Below are 22659 nucleotides of genomic sequence, written 5' to 3'. Positions count from 1 at the left end.
AAACATTGATAATTAGAGGGGGAAAACCAACAAATTAACAGGAGGAGCCTAGAAAGAGCCACGCCAGCGGTTTGCGACAAACATCACGTAAAATCTGATAAAGTCTCTTCAAAATTAAACACACACATTTCTTTAACTTATGTCAGCATTAACATTAATAAGTTTGTAACATTATAGGCTCATGGAGAGGTAGGAAGAAAAAGGGGGATTGGTGAAACAAACTATTTGCCTTAGATCACACAAAATGTTTAAGAAGGGAAGCTGGGAATAATCCCAGGTTTTCTGGTTTTGCTTGGTACAAGTCACCCACTAAATAGGCATCTATTCATTTCTCCTTTTTACTTAAAATACTAATGCTTTATTTTAACTTTGTGCTCGAAGGTAGAGGTGGCAGGCAGAAGCCACTTGAAAGCTCAGCTTGTTTTGGGCTCGAGGTTCCAGTGGAGCTCGAGCTGAGCAAGAACCTGTCAAATGGTTCAAGCTTTAAGTGGCTGGCCGACCTCTAATAATGATGCAGCATGAAGACACAAGTAAAACAAAAGGAAGACACTAGTAAGACAGCAGGGAGAGTGGTGGGACAGAAGACAGGCACTGTGGAGATGGTATGCAATCCCTAGTGAGACAGCAAGCTGGCATCAGTGAAAAAGCAAATAGCTTTTAGGGGAAACATCCTTTACAATGCAACTTTTACCACGCAGTGCCTTTACAACGCAACTTTTACAACGCAAACCATTACATCGCATTGCCCTGGGGGGCGCTCTAGGATAGGGAATAGGTTTTATTTACTGTCCAACACCTTCCCTACTATCAACGGGGACTGGAGTTGGAATAGTAAATTAAACTATTCACTATCCAGCGCCCAAAAGCACTATGCGTTGTAATGGTATGCGTTGTAAAAACCGCGTTGTAAAAGCATGCGATGTAAAAGCATGCATTGTAATGTCATACATCCAGCTTTTAGTAATAGAGAAACAGAAACTATAGAGATGAGATTTAGTGAGACAACATATGTATATTGATGAGAGAGGTGGCCGACAACTCATAGTAGTCATCTAAAAAGTAACCTTGGCAACGTTTCTGAGGGAACCTAGTGTCTGACCCTCTCGGCCACACTTCTTTTAGTTGTGTGTGACTTATCCTGTCACTGGAAAGCTGATACCTCGCAATCTATGGCCTTCTACATTTTGAAGTTGCATTTCCAAACTAACTCCTTGAAATGCCTGCCTTGCTATCTCTGATACAGATTTGCAAGTACTCTATGTGTTCAGCATTTCCAGTTTTTACTGCTTCAGGGTTTTCAGATAAATGAAGGTTTACTCTCGGCTCTTTGGTTGTGCATTTGAACAAATGATAAAATAAGGATTGCATAAGATTAAAACTGTAGTCTGCCAGTGGGCTGAAAGAACAAACAGTGCCTCATTACCAAGGACAGAACAGGGCAAGGTTTTGCACATTTTATAGAAAAACTCTGACCTGTATTTTAATCTGCAATTGTGAAATAGCAGGAGGGAATGCAATTCCAGCACCAAGACTTATCAGTCAAGGCTTTTCCTTCCCAGTCTGAAACTGGACATATGAACTGCAGTTCGGGGGGGGGGGGCTGGGTGGAGACAGTAGAGGCCACAGATATCCAGCTTTGTATTTTGCAGAGTTCCATCAAAATTTTCAGTTGTAAGAGGTGGCTCTGAATAATATTGAAGAATGCGGTGTCACAAATGCGTTGTAAGTCTGGGGCAGCATCAAAAAGCAATGGGTGTTGTGGTGGAACGCCCGCAGCAAAACCCATTGCATGCCTTTTTGACGCAGAAAACTGTGTGAAAGGCTACCATATTTACAAAGTGGCATTGTGCATTGTCCTCCATCTCAAACATGTCTGTATCACATAAAGGGCCTGGTGTACAATTCTCATTGGTAAACCAGGGATATGCAATTTGCAGTGTGCCTAGGCATTTTTTTATCTACTGCAGTGAATAAGCTTTTTCCCCGTGAAGAATACCTTTTACTTATGCCTCACCAAACAAGGGGGCCATCTGGTGCCACCATGGAAGGAGAGTTTCTGCAGCCTTCCTCAGGAGTACATCTCTGTCTGTGTGGGCTGAGCTGGCAATATTAGGGCATGTTTTGTACTCAACTACTATGACTCCTATGTTCCTACAAATTGGCTATGAGGGTGCCATCCAGGGACATCAAGGTAGACTGGCTACTAATATATGCATAAGAGACTGACTTGCACTAATGCATATTGCCAAGAACTTTGAGAAAGCTATGCAGCTCTTGTCATTAGCCCAGTGCTTGCCCCTCGGGCATGAAGCACAGAAATGCACTGAGTGGAGCAACAGGCAGATCGTATCACCCTGTTCGGATGTATGACGTTACAACGCATACTTTTACAACGCCTACCTTTACATCGCATTTTTTACAACGCATACCATTACAACGCATAATGCTTTTGGGCGCTGGATAGTGAATAGTTTAGTTTACTATTCCAACTCCAGTCCCCGTGGATAGTAGGGAAGGTGTTGGATAGTACATTAAACCTATTCCCTATCCTAGAGCGCCCCCAAGCGCTATGCGTTGTAATAGTTTGCGTTGTAAAAGTTGCGTCGTAATGGTAGTGCGTTGTAAAAGTTTCGTTGTAAAGGCTGTTCATCCCCTGTTCTGAAGGTTAGAAATGGGCATGATAGGAAGTTAATAGGTATTCTGAGCCTGTGCCCAGTGAGAGGTCTGGCTTGGCTCTAACAGTCAGAGCACGTTTTTCATTAAGCACGTGTAATCGTTTCAATTTAGTACATTAGATTATGAGCGGCATTTATTAAAAGTGGTAGTTTCTAATCATTAACAGATACCTTCATTAACCGGCCCGCACCATCACCCTGATAAAGATGCCATGTGTACACCAAGAGAAGTCAGTTATCAGGTGCCCTCTACATGTGACCTACACTGTTTGTATAGATGGTGGAAATATATAGTCTATTAACCCCTTGGCCGCGGCGGTAATTCCGCCGCGGCGCTCGGGGGGGGGGGTGGCGGGGGGCGCGCAGCGCCGCCATGCTTGTGACAGAACCACTCCGTCACGAGCCACAGACGTGCTGTGCTCATGACGGAGTGGTTCCGTCATGGCCCCGCCGGCTCATTAATTCACCCGCGCAGGCGAGGAATTGATGCCGCGTAGGCGCTGCGGCCGCGGCGTGATGGAACCACTCCATCATGAGCACAGCGTACCCGTGGCTCGTGACGGAGTGGTTCCGTCACTAGCACGGAATGGGTTAAAGCATACAGAAGAGATTTTTTTGTTCAGCACTCATCCTCAAATTTTTTAAAGGCACTCTCAAATGTGACAAGGAAGCACAGTGAATAAAGAAAGTAATTGCCTAGGATCACACAATTTGGTCATACAGGAAGCTAGGCTTGAATTCCGGTTCCCTGAATACACATTGTGCAAAGAAGTGACTCAATTGATATCTCCTTTTCCCCCACCACCTTTAGTTAAAAATGCAAAGCGTTGTGTTTAATTTTTGAGGTGCTAAATCAGTACACTTCATTAAATAAATACACAGATCACACTTTAAATCAAGCTGACACAAAAGGGCGTATTTACAAGGGGATTGCGCCACCAAAATGTCACTTTTTTGATGTTCCAGTGGCGCAATGCTGTATACCATATTTACAAAGTGGCTTTAAGACACTCTGCGTGGCTTGATGCTGCTTTGTAAATATGGTACCCTTTCAGGCAGTTTTCTCCATCAAAGGGGCATGCAATGGGTGTTACTGGGGGCATTCCACTGCAACACCAATTGCTTTTTGACGCTGTACCTGTTTGAAAGAATCTGTAATCTGAGGCAGCGCCAAAAAAGAAGGCCATGCTAAAGCAGGCGTTAGATTGGAGCAACAAGGAGAAATACTTTTATTTATCCCCCTTCTTGCTTTTTCTATGCGTGCTACAGAGCAAAACACCATTAATGACTGTTTTTGTGTAGGAAAGTGTCCCTTCCTGCACAAAAACAATCATTAGATAATTGCGATTTGCTACTTCTATGTGTGTTGCAAAATGCGGCACACATAAAAGTAGCAAATCACCATTAATTATTATTTATGTGCAGGAAGGGACACCTTTGAGCACATAAACAATCATCCCTGCAGCGCAGGCACCCTTGCACTAAGGCGCAAGAGTGTTTGTGTTGGTGCTAGGTAGCTATTTTTAGCGCCAGCGCAAGGGAAAACAGAGGGGTGCACTCTATTCTTGTTACTATTGCGCATCCCTGCATTTTTTAAATGAAGCAGCACGGTGCTGAAAAATTTGCAGCAGCGTCGTGCTACTCCATTTCATCCTAAATATGCCCCAAAGTCTTTGTAGAAATAGTACAACGTTAAGTTAAGGCAGAACAGGCTATTTTTATGCAGGTATCACGGCTCTCCAGACTTAATAAACAGGAGGACTTCGGTCTCCAGGAGGGATGTCTGACATTACAACGCATGCTTTTATATCGCATGCCTTTACAACGCGGGTTTTACTACGCAAACCTTTACAACGCATAGCGCTTTGGGGTGCTGGATAGTGAATAGTTTAATTTACTATTCCAACTCCAGTCCCCGTGGACACTAGGGAAGGTGTTGGATAGTAAATTAAACGTATTCCCTATCCTAGAGCGCCCCCCAGTGCAATGCGTTGTAATGGTTTGCGTTGTAAAAGTTGCGTCGTAAAGGCACTGCGTGGTAAAAGTTGCGTTGTAAAGGATGTTTCCCCTCCAGGAGATGCTGAACACCTCGATGAAGACAATTACAGAAAACAGCCAACAATGGGTCCTCAGTAGTGCGTCATTTGAGCCAGTTGTTGTCCATGGGGCCGCCAGTGCTCATTTTTGGGGACTAGCACATATTTTTCTTCAACAAAGGGGAAAAAGGAGGAAGAGAAAGATGGAAAGCCATCATAAAGGGAGAAAGCAGGAACCTGCAAGGGTGAAATAATGTGTCTGGGAACATCTGGTCGTGGATTAAAGTGGTATGAGAAGGATATAAGACTACGCAACCTTGATATTGGCAGCGCCGGGACGCCCCTTTGCTGGGGCAGCTGTGCGCTCTAGAAATAATTTAACATAACATAACATAACATATTCTGAATGCTGACATTTTATAGCACCAGCCGTGGGCTTCTAAAGAGTGCTTTGGGCACCAGTGCTCATTCTGTTACAAATTATGCACTGGGTGCACATCTTCATTTAGTCAAAAGTGAAGTTCGCTGTTCATTTGCAGCCAGACTTCTACAAAGAGACAGTACTTTTTTGTGGTGGGGGGAGCATTAATCCTTATTCCTGTGTAGAGGGTTTATTCTGACAGTGTTGAGTGTTGTGTAAGTACTTGGAGAAGGACATAATACACTTTAAAAAAAAGCATAAGCATAACCTACCTTCCCAAGCACTTTCCCATCACTCCAAAGCGTCCATATTATCAAAACATGTAAACCCCCACCCCCCAAAGCCTTCGCCCTCCTCTTTGGTGGGCAGCTCAAGGCTTCAAAATTACCTAGAGCTGACCCAAGGCAAGGCTTGAGCCTCCCCTCGTGAAGGATGGTGTGTGACCTAAACATTTTATGGTGCTGGGGCCTATTTGGTCTCTTTCAGCAGCAGAACCTTTAACACAGACAGACGGACTACAGTTCATCTCTGTCCCTAGGCATGCTTGAGACTGCGAGTCGCTGCCATCTATGTTACATCATTGAGATTCTAGGGATATGGAAAAGATCACACAATGGACATGTGTGTCAAATAAACCTTAGGAGTCCTAACTTTACTACTCCTAAACTGAGAAAAGTCCTAACTTTAGGACTTTCGGTATTCACAGAAGGCATTTAGGAGTCCTAAAGTTAGGACTCCTAACTTCTGTGAATACCGAAATGAGTAAGTGTCTTCTGTGAATACCAAAATGAATAAGTGCCTTCTGTGAATACGAAAATGGTAGTAAGTTTAGGTTTTTGTCTTAAGTTAGTTCTGTGAATCTGGCCCACAGTTCTACTGATGAATCTATATAGCACGAAAACAAAAATGTGTGGAAATCATGTTTCAGAGAATATTTGTCATTTGCACGTCACCAAGTAAAGTGTGTTGATTTGTTTTTAATCCTATTAAAAGTTCTTAATTTGTGCTTTCTTACCTGCTAATTGTGACATATTTGTACAATCCATTTATATGTATTTAAATGTTGTATGTTAGAAAAAAACAACACCCCACAGCCTTTCCTGTCACCTTGTTCACCTTAAAAAATCTTCTCACTTTGGAGTCAAAGAAAGAAAAATAAACACGAATGTCCATGTCAGAGGAATATGCAGAAATTTGTCATAAAACTAGCCTGATGTTTGACCTGTCTTTGAACACACAGCAAATGTGACAACATAAAAACTGAAGAGCTTATTTACAAGCCCAACACGCCGCTGGTGCGTCACTTTTTTTGACGCACCAGGGCCCAGTGTACCTGCCCATATTTACATATTTACAAGACCACACACATGAAGCCGCCCTACGGTCTGTAAATACGGACCCCTTTTACGCACGTCCCACAACGAACACCTAAATGGGCCTGCCGAGCCCAATTGAAGGTCTTTTAGGCATGACGGTAATTGCAAGTGTTGTGTGTGTTCATCTGTTTTGTCCCAGGCCCTTAGGTCGCATACTGCACCACACGAACCCGACATCGCATCTTCACATACAATTAACCATCCAGATACTAAACTGTGTACTGTTTTTACACTTATACACCGACAGCCAACCATTCCATGAGTGCATAATCCGTTCTGGCAGCAGCTTCTCTACATAGCTTGATCATCTGAGTGAAAGTATACTGTTAAACTGTTCGAGGGGAAACGAAGCTGATAAAATGATTCAATACCGCCACCTAGAGCAATGGCTGAGTTCTTCACCGTCTGAACACGAAAATGAAATGGATAGCCTTTTTAAGGACCTTACGACTTGGACAGTAGTAGAGTTATTTTTTTTACCACACAGCAAGATCAAGTGCAATTTTACTTTTACCGTGCGGTAAAATCGCTCCTTTACAAGGCTCCATTTTTAGTAAAAATTCAATGGAACTGCTGCATAGGATCGCTTTTTTTCGACCCTAAAACCACGACATTCACCGTTGCATCAAGGGTATTCCCACATACATTTACGACCCCCGGGTAGGGTTGCCACCTTTCCCAAAGAAAAATACTGACCATCGGTTCACGTTTTAACAGTTTGCAAAGGCTTGGACATGATTTTTAAGTAGACCTTCATTTGAAATCCCCTGTATTCCTTTTTAAAGTGGCTTTTCTGTCTTTGTATATTATAATTTTCAGTTGGGGACCAAACAGGGCATCCGTAGTACACTTTTAAGAGTGTTTTTTGCCTTACGTTGATTGTTGAAAGTATGTACTGAAAACAGGGAATAAATACCGGATTTAGACGATTTTCCAAATTTTTCCACTGGCCGGGACATTAAAACACCAGTCATGTTGGTATAAAACCGGCTCGGTAGCCAGCGTACCCGCAGGTGGTAAATGAATGTGGGGGCCGGCACGTGGGACCGGTGGGAGGGTGATGGGAGGGTAGAGTAGGGCAAGGGAAGGGAACGTTTTTTCCAACAGGTGCATCGTATGCTTTTCCCTGCTGGAATAGAAAGCAGAATGAGGTTTGGCTACTACTACGGACCAAACTTCATGAGATTTTCCGACTGGTGTTTTTCCCGGATCAATCATGTTTTGTTCTCTGGCAGCAGCTGAAATCTTCGAGGGAAAACCCGAAGGGAAATTTGAAATTATCTGGGTAATCAGACCAAGAGTTACTGATTCTCCCAGTATTCCTCATTCTAGGAGATCCCTCTGGGACCACTCGTTATGAAATCAATGGCATGGATTCTCCCCACTGTCAGAGTTAAAGATACCCTGGCTTCGGTAACTACGAGGGTGGGTAAAATCCTGTCCATTTTCCGTAACACTCACAATAAGGGCTGAAGATACTTGAGTGGCGTTTTATTTCTTATTCAAACCCACTGAATATAACTATACCGAGTCATTGTTTCTGGATTCCAGATGTCTTATTGTTTTTATAGTTGTTTCAATATTATTATTGGCAAGAGAGTGACCATATTTAGAAAAACATATTGTTTTCTGAAATGTAGATGGATTAAATATGTTCCATAATTAATTTTTTTTGATATTGACTATATGGACATATACATTAGCTGAGTTTTTATCGCATTTTTTTGGACGAGATCTATGAAAATAAATATAGTGAATTTGATCTGTTGTCAACCATTATTGGCTCCAGTGACTAACTAGCATTTGATACATATAATTTCTATCTCTATTTATTTCTCTCTCTCACTCACTCTCTTTAAGTACGGCTCATCTCCCTTTCTCTCTTCCTTTATCCCTCACTTGTTTTAGCTGTGTTTGTTATATTAGTATAATCTCTCGGTGTGCCATTAACTTGAACTTTTTCTTCATAGAATGTATCGGTGTTAGAGAACCACCATTGGAGGTCCACGGTTGGCATGCTTCGGGAATCAAGGCTCTTAGCTCATTTGCCAAAGGAAGTGACGTATGTATCATCTGATTGAGAAATACATAGTTGTAACCTGAATAAAATCAGTGTATAAAGATCCAAAGTGTGAAGTTGAAGTGTACTTATGTATGGCTATTCCCAAAGTGAGATAAAAAAACTTAGGGGCAGATTTACAATAACTGGCGCATCCCTGCGTATCAGCAGGGAGGCGCAAGTTATTGTGCGCCGCAGCTCCGCCACCCTGGATGCGCCGCATTGGCGCACCATGGGGCAAAAACGGCACAGATGTGTTACGCATCTGTGCCGTTAAGGCGGCGCATTGCTGGAGTTGCGTCGCAAGCACGACGCAGCTCCAGCAATGCTCTGGGGTCCCCATCTCGACAATGCTGCGTCAATCCTTAAGCCTGCTTCAAGCAGGTGCAGGATTTTGACGCAGCATGGGCCCAAAAGTGACTGAGTGAAATCCAATAGATTTCACTCAGCCACTTTTAGGAGGAGTTCCTATGCCGAAACGCGCCACCCCCCACCCCGTGATGGAACGCCTCCTTCTGGCGCAGGGCTTTACAACGTGACGCATCTGGGAGATGCGTTACGTTGTAAATACCCCCGCACCATGGCGCATCTTTTGCGCCGCTGCTGCGTCACAAAAGTGACGGAACGGCGGCGTAAAAGAGGCGCGAGGGGCTTGTATATCTGCCTCTTAGAGCTGCTCATATTTACCTTAATTATGAGTAGAAAGTATGCAGCTGTGAAGGGGTAGACATTTAAAAGGATATAACCATGAACATGGGGAGTGTCAGTGGATGGACAAGACATGCAGTGCACATTTTGTGAACCTTCACAAACCGAGTCGACATTAGAGGGAGTAGCACACGTTTTGAAATGCACTTGCAACAGTTATGGAACATCTAACTTACTCCTAAATAAACCAGCAGGAAGTGGGCTGAAAGTGGAACAAGTTCACCAACCATGTCCAATTTCACAATATGTATGCATAGGGAAGTAGTCGGTGTACCTGTAGGCACCGATTGTTTTTGGATAAAAGAATAATTCAACCGAAATAATTATTACATTCATTCACTAAACCGGTACCCTTATATTTTGCACATGAGTTCAGTCATTGAAATACGAGTAAGTCTGCCATATTTGTGAGTACCAACATTTTCTAATGGAAATGTTTGTAAATTAGTAGTTACTCACATGAATAAGCAAAACCTATGAGAGCCTAAAGATTTAATGTGACTTTAGAATTCATTATATCAGAATAGGACACAGATCTTGTGAAAAATATCTGTGAAGGGGTAGACATTTAAAAGGATATAACCATGAACATGGGGAGTGTCAGTGGATGGACAAGACATGCAGTGCACATTTTGTGAACCTTCACAAACCGAGTCGACATTAGAGGGAGTAGCACACGTTTTGAAATGCACTTGCAACAGTTATGGAACATCTAACTTACTCCTAAATAAACCAGCAGGAAGTGGGCTGAAAGTGGAACAAGTTCACCAACCATGTCCAATTTCACAATATTTATGCATAGGGAAGTAGGTGGTGTACCTGTAGGCACCGATTGTTTTTGGATAAAAGAAGAATTCAACCGAAATAATTATTACATTCATTCACTAAACCGGTACCCTTATATTTTGGACATGAGTTCAGTCATTGAAATACGAGTAAGTCAGCCATATTTGTGAGTACCAACATTTTCTATTGGAAATGTTTGTAAATTAGTAGTTACTCACATGAATAAGCAAAACCTATGAGAGCCTAAAGATTTAATGTGACTTTAGAATTCAATATATCAGAATAGGACACAGATCTTGTGAAAAATATAAATGTGTATTGTGCTGTGTTGTCGAGTTTCATTCCTCGAAGGCAAATACGTGTAAGAATCTGGTAGCGGGGAGAGTAACAATTGTTGCAAAAACACATATTTGAAAGTGACCTTCTGCTAATTTGTTTCCCATGTCATTTGTTCACACGATCTGCATATCTTTGTGATGTTAAAACACTTCCAACATTTCTTGGAAAACCAAGGACACTTCACAGAGCACTCCCATTACCTTGACATTGAAAATCTGTCAGACGTACATGAGAACACCACTAAGCACAGAGCAGAAATGAAATATTAAAAATGTATTCCTTTTTGTTAATGATTTTTTTTTTAATGAATATATACTTCAATTAGTTAGACTAAAAAAACAGATAGATGATAAACAGACTTTCACACAGAAATTACACTGTTGTACTGTGAGCGAGTAGAAACACATGATCTTACTGGGGCAAGTAAAACCTATTTCTAAAAGTTTTAGAATGAGCTTTTAAAGTTTAACTTGGATCTGATTTGAAATTCAAATCAAACTGAGGGCCTTATTTAGACTTTGCAGGAGGCATGCCGACTATTATGGTTTTATGGCAGCAGAGGTCTTTCATTCACCACCATAGCTGGACTACTGCCCACCATATTTTGAGAGGAAACAGCCATTACATCGCATGCGATTACAACGCAGTCATTACAACAACCGCCTTGTTACAACGTACATCGCAAGTTGTTTCTTCGACTTGCTGTAGAGGGTGCGCTAAACTAAGGAATAGTATAATTTACTATTCCAACACCTTCCCTACTGTTGCACATGCTGGAGTTGGAATAGTAAATTATACTAGGCCCGATTCACAGAACTAACTTAAGACAAATTCCTAAACATAATACCATTTTGGTATTCACAGAAGGCACTTACTCATTTTGGTATTCACAGAAGGTACTTACTCATTTCGGTATTCACCCAAGTTAGGAGTCCTAACTTTAGGACTCCTAAATGCCTTCTGTGAATACCGAAAGTCTTAAAGTTAGGATTTTACTCAGTTTAGGAGTAGTAAAGTTAGGACTCCAAACTTTACGACTCCTAAATGCCTTCTGTGAATACCAAAAGTCTTAAAGTTAGGATTTTTCTCGGTTTGGGAGTAGTCTAATTTGGACTCCTAACTTTAGGACTCCTAAACCAAACACAAAAAAGGCATGGGCCATGCAGAAGTCCTGCTCCTGCTCAAAGTCATGGGCGTGGACATGTTTGAACTCTTAAGGCTGCTCCCATGAGAGGTTATCTTGGCAGTAAAAGTCATCCAGTAAGTCAAAATCTAAGTTGAATAAGAAGCATAAGAAATCCAACCAGGACTCGTTCCCATCGTGCCACTCTCTGCCAAAAGAGAAATTGCGGGGGCATCAAGATGCCAATCAGTGCTTAATTTGAGCAGGTGCTTTCCGGTGCTGAGCGACAGCACTTAATTGGTTTCCCGTGCTGAGCACCGACACCTAATTGTCAACACAGCACTTAGGGCCATCTGCCACAAGGTGGCACTGCTCATGTAATTTAGAGATGAGCAAACCAATGTTTGTTTAGGAAAATCATATACATTACAAAATACCTGCCTCCCCAGCCATTCCTTTAGCTTTGGGGACCTGGAATAATCAAAACTATCGCATTTACATGCAAGAGAGATGGTTAGTCGTTGTTCTGGCAGCAATGACATGTGCCAATAGATCCTGCTCCAGAACTCTAATTGAGGAGCTTATTCCACGACTGGTCCCGCTTTGCCCCAATTTTCCCAGGATATCTGCAACATTACAGCAGGTTGAGGACTTTAAGGAGGTCATGCTTTCAGTTTTTGTTGCTCTCTGTCTTCCTCTGGCTCACCTTCTGGCCATAGGACCTGCGGGGGCCGCCAGTTGGGTAACCGCCGGCTGGTCTTTCCTCAAAGACATCTGAGACCTTTTTGGATTCCACACCTCTTCTATTCCAGCTACAAACCTGTGCTGGTCCCCTCTTCATTGACACCTATCCTGACATTGCTGGAGAGTAATGCCCTGATGACCATGGTGCCTGACCCCAAACTGAATCCTTCTCAACGGCATCTGATTTCACTCTCTAACTTCATTGCAGCGCACCCTGTTCTTGTATGGTCTGATTCACAATAAATACTTCCTTTACCACCATCTTTTTGGCTTGGATTCTGACCATGGCTGTCACCCCCTGATTATGACATTGGTGTGATGGGAATGATTTACCCCAAAATTACGATGATGACAGTTTCTTCATGGATTTACAGGAGGCCAATGGCCTTTATACTTCTCCTGATACTTTGTTAATTTTGCTTCTTGTACCCTCAAAGGAGGAGAGTGCTTCATTTGCCATAATGGTTAGAAAAGCAACGAGGTCCTGGACCTACAGTTTAAAAAAAATAATTCTGTATTGATTAATTTTATTCTTCGGAAGGTAGAGATCATGTTCATATACAATACATTCCGCTCATATGACTAATGATACCATGAACATTCCAATTGTGAACTCAGGATTATATCTGCGGTCCTGGACCTACAGTTGCCGTCTGTTGATGTGAAGACAAATGTAACTGACTGAGGTTTTGCATCCTTGGCCAGCTCCGATGAGTCCTTTCTTCCATTTAATGAAGCCCTGACTGACATCTTTATGGGCACTTGGGATAAGCCTTGCTTGAATCTACCGCTGAACAGGCAGGTGGCCAGACGCCAAAGACCAGCCCCTGCAGACCTATATTTTCTCACGCAGCATCCTACACATCCTACTGCTGAGAGTTGGGTGGTCCAGCCTTCCACCAGCAAAGTGAATCCTAATGCATTCATCAAGACTCCTCCAGACAGGGACTCAAAAGCAATTTAGGCCTTTGGGAAACAAATGTTCTCGTTAGCCAGTTTTGCACTGAGGTCAGACAATGCGGTTTGCCTTTTTAAGCCGTTATATACAGATTCCCCTGGACATGGCCATCAAGATCTTGCCGCAGTCATGGATGAGTTCCCTGCCTCCTTGCTTCAAACCATGAAGAGGTCCAGGATGCAGCTAAATTCATCATTTGGGCTGACGTGTAAACTTTCTTATGCTCCATCACCATGCATGGATTCAGTACACAGGCTTTTTGGAGATATGCATTCCTCCTTCATGTATTTACCTTTTGAAAGGTAATCCCTGATTGATGTAAAGATTGATTTTTATGGAAATCAGGGTCGCAGCTCATTCCTTGTACCTTACCAGCACTGCCAGACAGTTCCTTCATCAGTTTCGACATTCCGAGGCTGCTCTAGAAGATTTGAGTATAGACAATGCCAGGCTCTGCAACCACTGCAACAGGCACCTCAGTCCTTTTGTGGTCAGGGGTTGGGATCAAGAAGACATTATGCAGGTCACAAAGGACAGTGTTCTTCTCAGTCCCCCTACCCTGCAGCATCAGCCCCCCAAATTGCTTTAGCTTGCCCTTAGCATCGCACAACCACCCATGGGAGGCAGGATCAGGCATTTACCCCCAGGGTGACAGTCTGTCACTTCCAACAGATGTGTCCTCCTGATTGTCAAGCAGGGTTATGCCCTTGTGTTTCTTTCCGACCCACCACAATGTCCTACCACATCAGAGAGGCTTTTAGAGGAGAACCAACTTGTTGCAGAAGGTGCAAGACCCACTGGCCAAAGGTCCCATCAAGAAGGCATCAGCGCCGTAAGTAGAAATGGGTTGTTATTCACACTATTACCGTGTGCCAAAGGCATATAGAAGCATTCATCCAAATTTAGATTTTCACCCTCTGAATGCCTTCCTACGGAAGGACATATTAAAAATGCTCAAACTGGCTAAAGTTCTGTCGGCCATGGATCCAGGGGTCTTTGAGCTGCAGGGCATGTACTTTCATTTGGGAGTCCTGGAGTTCCACTAATGTTACCTGTGATTTAAGTTCAGCCATGAGCTTTTTCAGTTTGCCTTGCTCACATTTGGCCTTACCAGAGTCCCTTGGCTGTTCACAAAAGTGATGATGGTGGTCACTGCCCATGTTCAGATGTTAGGGATACCAGTTCTCCCCTACCTTGAAAAATGGCTGTAGAAGGCAGACTCTCTGTAGTCAGTTTATTCATTTTTTTTATTTATTTATAAAGTTTTATATAGTGTGAACTTGACCCTGAAGGATATCAGAGCGCTTTACAAATAGAGGGAAAGGTAACAAATCAAAACATGAGTCAAACATGGGGAATATAATAGGCGTTGAATCAAATAGTGCACACATAAAAGCTAATTTATAAAACCTGAGTGAACGAGGAATGGGCTATACGATGGAGCAAAGTGATATAAGGGGAGTAAGTAAAGTAATCATATATAGGAATAATAACCAATACCAAAATAATAGTCTAAACATGAGTCAAATGGGGCGTCTAATAGGCATTGAATCAAGTGGTGAACATCTAACAGATCCTTTATACACCTGGGTGAACGAAGAATGGGCAAGACGATGTAGCATAAAGACTTAAGGGGAGTAACTACAATAATCATGTACAGGAATAATAACCAAAAACAAAATAATATTCAATAATCATTTACTGGAATAATACTATAGTATGTCCGAAGCGCTTAGAGCTAAAAATTGCCCCTCCTGTTAAGGTAAGAACTTATTCATGAGGAATCTTTTTGCTTTCAATTTGAAAGCAGCCTTGGAAGAGATCCTCCGAATTTCCAGTGGTAGAGAGTTCCAAATTTTAGGAGCAAAGCCAGAGAAGGCTCGTTGGCATGTTCTCTTTTTGCGGAAGATCTATGGTTTCAAGAGGGGGGTATTGGCACTCCTTGACAGTCTACCTACTCCAGATAGTTCTAGTTTGTGTGCAAGGTAGATGGGGGTTTTGAAGTGGAAGGCATTGTGTGAAACGCAGGCAGTCTTCAGTTGAATTCTAGCTTCATAGGGTATCCAATTTAGCGATTTTAAAACAAGGGAGATGTGTGCATTTCTCTTGGTGTCCGTGATCAATCTGGCCACTGCGTTCAGTGAAGCCTTTAGGGGGGCCAAAGAGTATTTGGGGAGGCCACATAGCGTAGTACTGCCGTAGTCAAGTCTCTGCAAAACAAGCGCTTGAACCACTTGCTTGAAATCTGCTTGTGATAGGAAAGGTTTGAGATTCCTAAGTGTTACTACTTCTTATATCTGTTCTAATGGTGAAGAATTTACAGTTAGAAATATCCATCAAAAGAATAAGTTACCTACCTTCGGTAATGCTCTTTCTGATATATACTCTTTTTAACTGCAGATTCCTCACTGCCCTCCCATCTCCCGATTCTGTAGAGTGGCCTCCTTTTGATCATCTAAAAATGTCCCAAATTTGACACCTGAACACTGACATTGACATTTGTTTTGTGCGCTGTCTGAGGGCACAGAAAGAGTCCGGCAAGAAACTGACATCAGTTCACAAGGGTTGTGCTTATATGCTTCCATTCCATCACGTCCAGGGCAGAATGACGCCAAGGTGAAGCTGCACTATGCCACCTTGTGGCTTCCAGATCCGGTCTGGTGCCTGGGGAAGATACTAAATGTGAGAAATCTGCAGTTAGGTAGAGTATTCTCCCAAGGAGCGTTACAAAAGTAAGTAACTTATTCATTTGTGCCAAATTGCATCAGACTGCTGCCTGATGCACAGATATGTTCATCGGCCATTTAAAAAGGCAGTTATTAAAATACTGTGCATTCTTGAAGGTTTTGTGTAGATTAAATGGCATACATTTTGTTTTCGTTGTATTAATTATTGGCCCTGACTGAGAATAAAGTTCAGATAGTCTATCAAGTAAATGTTGTTAATGCATCGGATACAAGAAACTATCAAAATATAATTGGCAAACAGAAGGGTTGCAATGTTGGAGCTGCCCAACATCACAGCATCGTTAATGTAATTCCCTAAAAATGGCATGTCATAATTGTTATACAGTGTATATGACCTCCCTTGGCTTATCCAAATTGGTTTACTGTAATGGATTGTATCTTAACTTACAATCCAATTTACTTAGAAGGTTGCAGGCAGCACAGAACGCCGCAGCTAGACTGGTCTTGGATGTTTCTAAATACCAGTCTATCAGAGCAGACATTCAGGAATTGCACTGGCTACCAGTTGGTCAGCGGATCAAATTTAAGGCTCTTTGCATTGCGCATAAGGCATTGCATAGAGAAGGACCACAATTTCTTTTGGACCTTTTTAGCTGGTATTCTCCCAACAGATCGCTCCGTTCAGCTAATGCCTACCTGATGTCCACCCCAAGAATCAATCAATCAAGCATTTGTTAAGCACGACTACTCACCCGTAAGGGTCAAAAGGCGCTGGGGGTGGGGGGCATGCAGGATCAAGTCCATCAAGGAGGGGGTCCATCGAAGAGCCAGGTCTTGAGGTCTCTTAAGAAGATGGGGAGCGATGTTATCTGTCTGAGGTGGAGCGGAAGGGTGTTCCAAGCCTTGGCCGTGAGGAAGGAGAAGGAGCGTCCTCCCGATATGGTTTTTCTGGTGTGTGGTACCATGGAGTAGGAGAGCTGAGCTGATCGCAGGGTCCTTTGGGGTGCGTGGAATTTGAGTCGGCTGTTCATGTATGCTGGTCCTGTGTCATGGAGGGCCGTGTGGGTGAGCATCTTGAAAAGGTGACTCTTGCCTCGATGGGGAGCCAGTGGAGTGTGCACAGCTGCTGGGAGATGTGGCAGTGTTTTGGCAGGCTGAGGACCAGTCTTGCGGTGGTGTTCTGTGTGTTCTGTAGCTTGCGGGTGAGGTTTTTGTTTATTCCGGCGTACAGTGTGTTGCCGTAGTCGAGTCTGCTGGTGATCAGAGTGTGAGTGACGGTCTTTCTGTGTTCGAGGAGGATCCATTTGAAAGTCTTACATAGGAGTTCGAGGGTGTGGAAGCAGGAGGATGACACGGAGTTGATCTGGCTTTCCATTTTGAGCTTGGCGTCCAGGATGATTCCCAGGTTGCATGCGTGGTCCGTTGGGGTTGGCGGATTTCCGAGGGCTGGGGGCCACCAGGTGTCGTTCCAGGCATCAGGGTTAGGGCCCATGATGAGTACTTCCGTCTTGTTGGTGTTTAGTTGTAGGCAGCTGTTTTTCATCCATTTGGCGACAGCTTCTATACCTTCTCGAAAGTTCAAAAGGACTAATTGGGGGGAAGGAGTTTCAGCTACAACACTATAAAGGAATGGAATGCCCTTCCACTCTCCCTTTAGGAAGATTTCATCCCTGCTTGAGTTCAGGAAACTGCTCAAGACATGGCTCTTTAGAAATGAGCTTTTCCTGACACAGCATGGCAGACCGTGAGCGCCTAGACACCTCCGGGTAGTAGTGCGCACAATAAATTGTTATAACATAACAATAATATTGGAACCAAGAAACAGCACTGCTGTACAGCCTGTTTTACAGGGAAAAGTGTTGTTGTCTCACCGTCCTAGGGTCTTAGGATAATTACAATCATGCATCCATATTACTATATTTAGCGGCACTTTCAGGAGAAGCACTGCCCACAGTAAATCCACAACAAATGTCTTAGGATATTGTATGCAGGCTTTGGATCAACAAAAACACATCAGTTAATTCTTTTTTTAAGGTAATATATTTTTCAGCTGACATGTAGAATTTAAAGAGTTGGTCCATATTACTAGTCATCTCCCTATATTCAATGTGAGGGGATGTTATTTTCTTTCATCCAAGATTGAGGTCTTGAGAGAATCAACCTCCAAACATTTTGGTGTACAGTCTACAAGACTGATAGAGCGATAATGAAGGGGTCATATTCTTGGATGTTATCTCCGCAACCAAGCAGGAACAGGGCACTGCAGATTCTTGCAGAATGGCATTGGCAAGATCGAGGTTGGAACTTGTAAAGTTTTACTGGTATTTTAAGTAGACCTGGCACCCACCAACCTTTTTGAACTGAATGGCCGATATAACAATTTTCAGAGAATAAAATAAGCAATGTATTATAATGTAACTTTATAAGATTATATGACCTCACAATAATAAGATGGGCAGATTGGATATTGTTGGCATACATAGTTGAACAATATGAACGTTAAATGTCTATTGCTGTAGGTCCCTTGGATACAACAACCTTAGGTCCTGATTCAGATCTTGGTGGAAGGAGTACTGCATTGCAAGTCAGCCGAAATATAAATAACATTATATCCTATAGGATTTGGATAGGATTTATATTTCGGCGAACGGGATCACTATTGTGGCGGAGTAACCCTTCTGCCAATATCTAAATGCGACCCTCAGTCTTTGATCCATGTAAGATTAAATGGCAAAACCTGGAGATGTTGGATTTAGTGGCCTTTGGTAGGTGCCCTCATTGACAGTCCTACCAAGCGTTTTTTTTCTTTTCCACTATGTCAGTATTCATCTTCGTTAATGGCTATCAAAAGCTTGAATTTGAACTCTAGAAATGTGTGATTATACCTTGGGTGTATATTGAAATGTGAGTGATACTTAGGAGGGCTAGATCTGGGGAGGACTTGTTGGTATATATTTGGGATACCGTCCTAAGAAAACACATGATCCAAGGTCATCCTCCTTCAATTGCCCACTACAGTGAAAATGCACATGCCATTTGTGTCCACTGAAGGAACATTATTAAAGGCAACAATATATTTTAATGTTAGTACTAGAGGCTCATGTCTGTCCACCTTTATACAACCATCATGTACAACATTAAGTGCCAATTTGCAATTCACCTCCTCTGTAGGTGATGAAAATATTTACAAGGTTCCGAGGCATGGTTTTTCTAAGTCTTAGGTTCAACTCCTAGTGGGGTTGGCAAAAGGTTGTGAGGAAATCTCCTTGAGAAGGCTTTGTAGTGTTGAAAATGGTAGCAGGCCATTGCGCTTGAGTTTGCTGCTGGAAAATCAGGTCAATAAATTAGACAGCTTGTTAATCCTTATGTACTGAACTAAGAAACTGTTAATGCTCTGCTCTGCTATGGGTATGTGCTCTCTGGTGTAACTATTATGCGATGATACCAGACTAGTCTATTCTAGGAAATACATGTGCATTAGATCCTTAATGTAGTCATAAAAGGATCTCTATTCCACAGGAGAAAGCCGAGATTGTGGGTTCAGGATGTGGTTAATGTCTATCTTTAAAGTACTTTTTGTAAATATAATTTGTTTTTTTAGCCCATTTTCTTGTATTCTGATTTGTGATTTAGGTTTTTTCCAGTTCCCTATTATCTAGCAAATTTCCAATTCAAATCCTCACATCTCAGCCCATACAGTCCTCTTTTAATCTCAGAACAGGTCCCAAACTATGTATTTTATTTGCGTCCCAATAATCTTTATTGGTAACTTGGAATAATAAATTAAAATATCTGTTGAAGACAAAGTGGAGATGATATCTCCACAGCATGCAGGATTTGTCTCATGCTAGAGCCCTCTCTTGCACATCAGTGCTCCGATTATTGGTACGGTGTGTGTTGGTTTTCCGGGGGTGGGCTCAGTAGAAATTGACTTTACTTCAGGATTAAAACTTCCTTTTTTGTTTACTATAGACAGGATATCGAACAGCAGTTAGGATCCCTGATCCTTGCAACCGATATCAACCGCCAGAACGAGTTCCTGAGCCGCTTGAAAGCTCATCTCGACAATCAAAACTTGAGCCTCGAAGATGCAGGGCACAGACACTTTATGCTCCAGGTAACAAGAACCTGAAAACTTTCACATGTTTAAAATATTATGTGGGCATGTATCACAAGCATGATTTAAAGAGATGCAAGGTTACCAATAGGTTTACATTGGTGATTGAGTTGTGGACTGCAATGCGAAGCAAAAGCCTAGATTAATGTCACAGGGAAATGTGGGAAAATGTAGTTCAAATAAGGTTCCAAGAACACAGGTTAAAAAATGCAACTCCTGTAAGGAGGACCAGAGTAAGAGTGGCGCAGTTCATGCCAGCTGTGAAATTAAAAAGAGAATGGGTAAAACAGGTAAACCGCAACTATTGGTCACTATAAAAATATACTAGATACGCTTAATCATCAAGTTGTTCAGATGTCTCAATGGAGTATAGAACATCTATCATTTTCCCTATAATCTGTTTTGTCCACCCAGAAACTGCCCAGCATTTTCACTTTTCATAGTTGTATTGTTCATATACTGAAAACATTGAGAGGCAGTCTTGTTTCTTTTCTGAGTTAACTGTGGCCTAGTTGCCCAGTTAGCTTTTTGTACTGCATTCATACTGTACCAAAGTCCCTTTCCATTAAGCTCAAGCATGTGAATGCACTTTTCTGTTCCATCAAGAAAGTATCTGTGGATCCCAAGCGGTAAAAACATATTTCTGGCATATTTACTTCGAGATAGTAAATATCTTTTTAATTATTTTTATAATACTATGTTATGTGGAGAAGTGTGGCTCAATGGTTAGAGCGGCAGACCCTGATGCAGAGGTCTAGCCCGGGACCAGGGTTCAATTCCCCGCCTCGGCGGGTCTTGGGGTCAAAATTCCACGGACCTGATAATTCTCGCCTCGGTGCCTATTCCAATCATGGAGTCCCACTCTGCAACTCTGGGCAATAGCTTGCTTAATCTCCACAACGGCCCCCACAACGCTAAGGATGCCTGGCCTCCACCTTGGGGGTGCCCAGGAGTGGACACCTCACAGGGAAAGCCAGGATGGGTTCCACAGCGGTATTCGTACAAGCGCCTTGAGACCCTTGCGGGTGAGTAGTGCGCTATACAAGTATCAATTTAAATTTTTTACATTTTTATTATGCACCCATTTCTGTATATTATAGTCAATTTAACTTGACAGATGTGGCGGCTTTCAAAGCATTCATCTCCATATAAGTATATTGATGATATTGTAGTCCTTGTCTTTGTGTGAGATTGACTAACGTAGGTTTTATGATATGAGTGGGTTGGGCTAGTATCAGTGTCAAAGAAGACAGGGTAGTGAAACAGGGCTGAATTAGGGGGTGGAATCAAATTTACAAATGAATAGCACCACACATTGCCATCCACTTATACATCAACACACTGCCATGGAAAATAACAGAGCAAGTGACTTAAAATAAAACCCCATAGTAAATGATGATAGAATACTTTGAAATAGTTAGAAATATAAATAAATACAGTTTAATGTTAAATGTTCATATTTTATCATAACATATTTCAATAATCTTTTTGAATTGAAAAATGAATGTAGTATTGATTACCATTAAAATATAATAACATCAGTTTTAATTAATTCTATGAGTCACTTAAAATAATTATTTATTCATAAACAAATATATAATTTGTAGTACAGATAGGAATGTGCTTGTATATAATAATAATTCCTTAGGAAATATTAATTGAATTTAGTATATTTAAATTATTTAAATATTTAATTCACCATTAATAGCATTCTATCACTTTTGTATTTTATTCTATATTTTAAATTGTTATATCAAACTAATTTACATTATTATTTAAGTTAAAAATGTTTTAACAATGTTTTTCCATATTAAATAAAAAAAACTCCCATACTTTACTACAGGGAGATCTCCTCCACCAGTGCAGGGTGATTCCCACGTAAAAAATTATATGTTTTATTATGTATTCATATTTATTAAAACATTTAATATTACAGTAATTTCGAGATACAGGAAAACTATTAAAATATACTAAAATAAAACCAAAAGTAGGTTTTGCTTTTAGTTAATTTTATTAACATTAAATTAATTTTATTTTAAACTACATTTAGTTTAAGTATTTTATTTAATTAAACATTATTTGCCATGGTTTTTTTTTTAAGTCTTTACCACTATTATTTTCTATGCAGGTGTTTTGCAGTACCTGCGAGTGTGTGGTGCTAGACATACTCCAGGCCTAAGCCAGTGTACATTTGCTACTGATTTATGAGTTTTATATCTGTAGTAGATTTAGAAGTGTATTTTCTGAATAGCAATGGGCATACCGATTTGTGTTTTGGATGTCTGTTCTTTCCTAAACCCTTCCTTACACCTCCCTTAACCCTTATTCAAGACTGTAATGCAGGTCCCTGCAGCCCCTTCAGCTCCAGGCAGCCCAGAGCACTAAGAGGGTACCTGAACCTGTCAGGGGACCCCCTTTCAGCCCAATGTATATGAATATCTGGAAGATATGTGTGACTGAGTGGCCCATTAATACATTATCATCATTTTGCGTTACTTTAATGCCCCCACCTCCAATGACCCCTCCAAAGCTTTAGTAAGTAGCCCACAGTTCTCCCTAGTCGCTTCCACATTTACTACTTAAGGGCCGATTATGATGGCGTTTGGAAACTGTCCCAAACTAATGGGTTC

The 22659-nt window shown here is 41.8% G+C and overlaps 1 protein-coding gene across 3 annotated transcripts in view; it reads left to right on the top strand.

Moving 5' to 3' along the window:
• The window catches only part of PDE7B (phosphodiesterase 7B), a 1141924-nt gene that overhangs the window by 1081196 nt on the left and 38069 nt on the right, over positions 1-22659 (top strand). For all 3 annotated transcript variants that reach the window (XM_078649225.1, XM_078649226.1, XM_078649227.1), the window contains 2 exons: positions 8479-8570; positions 19885-20029. In XM_078649225.1, coding sequence (XP_078505351.1) covers positions 8479-8570; positions 19885-20029 — 237 coding nt within the window. The remainder of the gene's footprint in view (positions 1-8478; positions 8571-19884; positions 20030-22659) is intronic.

This window comes from Lissotriton helveticus, chromosome 6 (assembly GCF_964261635.1).
Source record: "Lissotriton helveticus chromosome 6, aLisHel1.1, whole genome shotgun sequence".
NCBI lineage: Eukaryota > Metazoa > Chordata > Amphibia > Caudata > Salamandridae > Lissotriton > Lissotriton helveticus.
The sequence above is the reverse complement of the archived record's forward strand: the minus strand, read 5'-3'. Positions and strand labels throughout refer to the sequence as shown.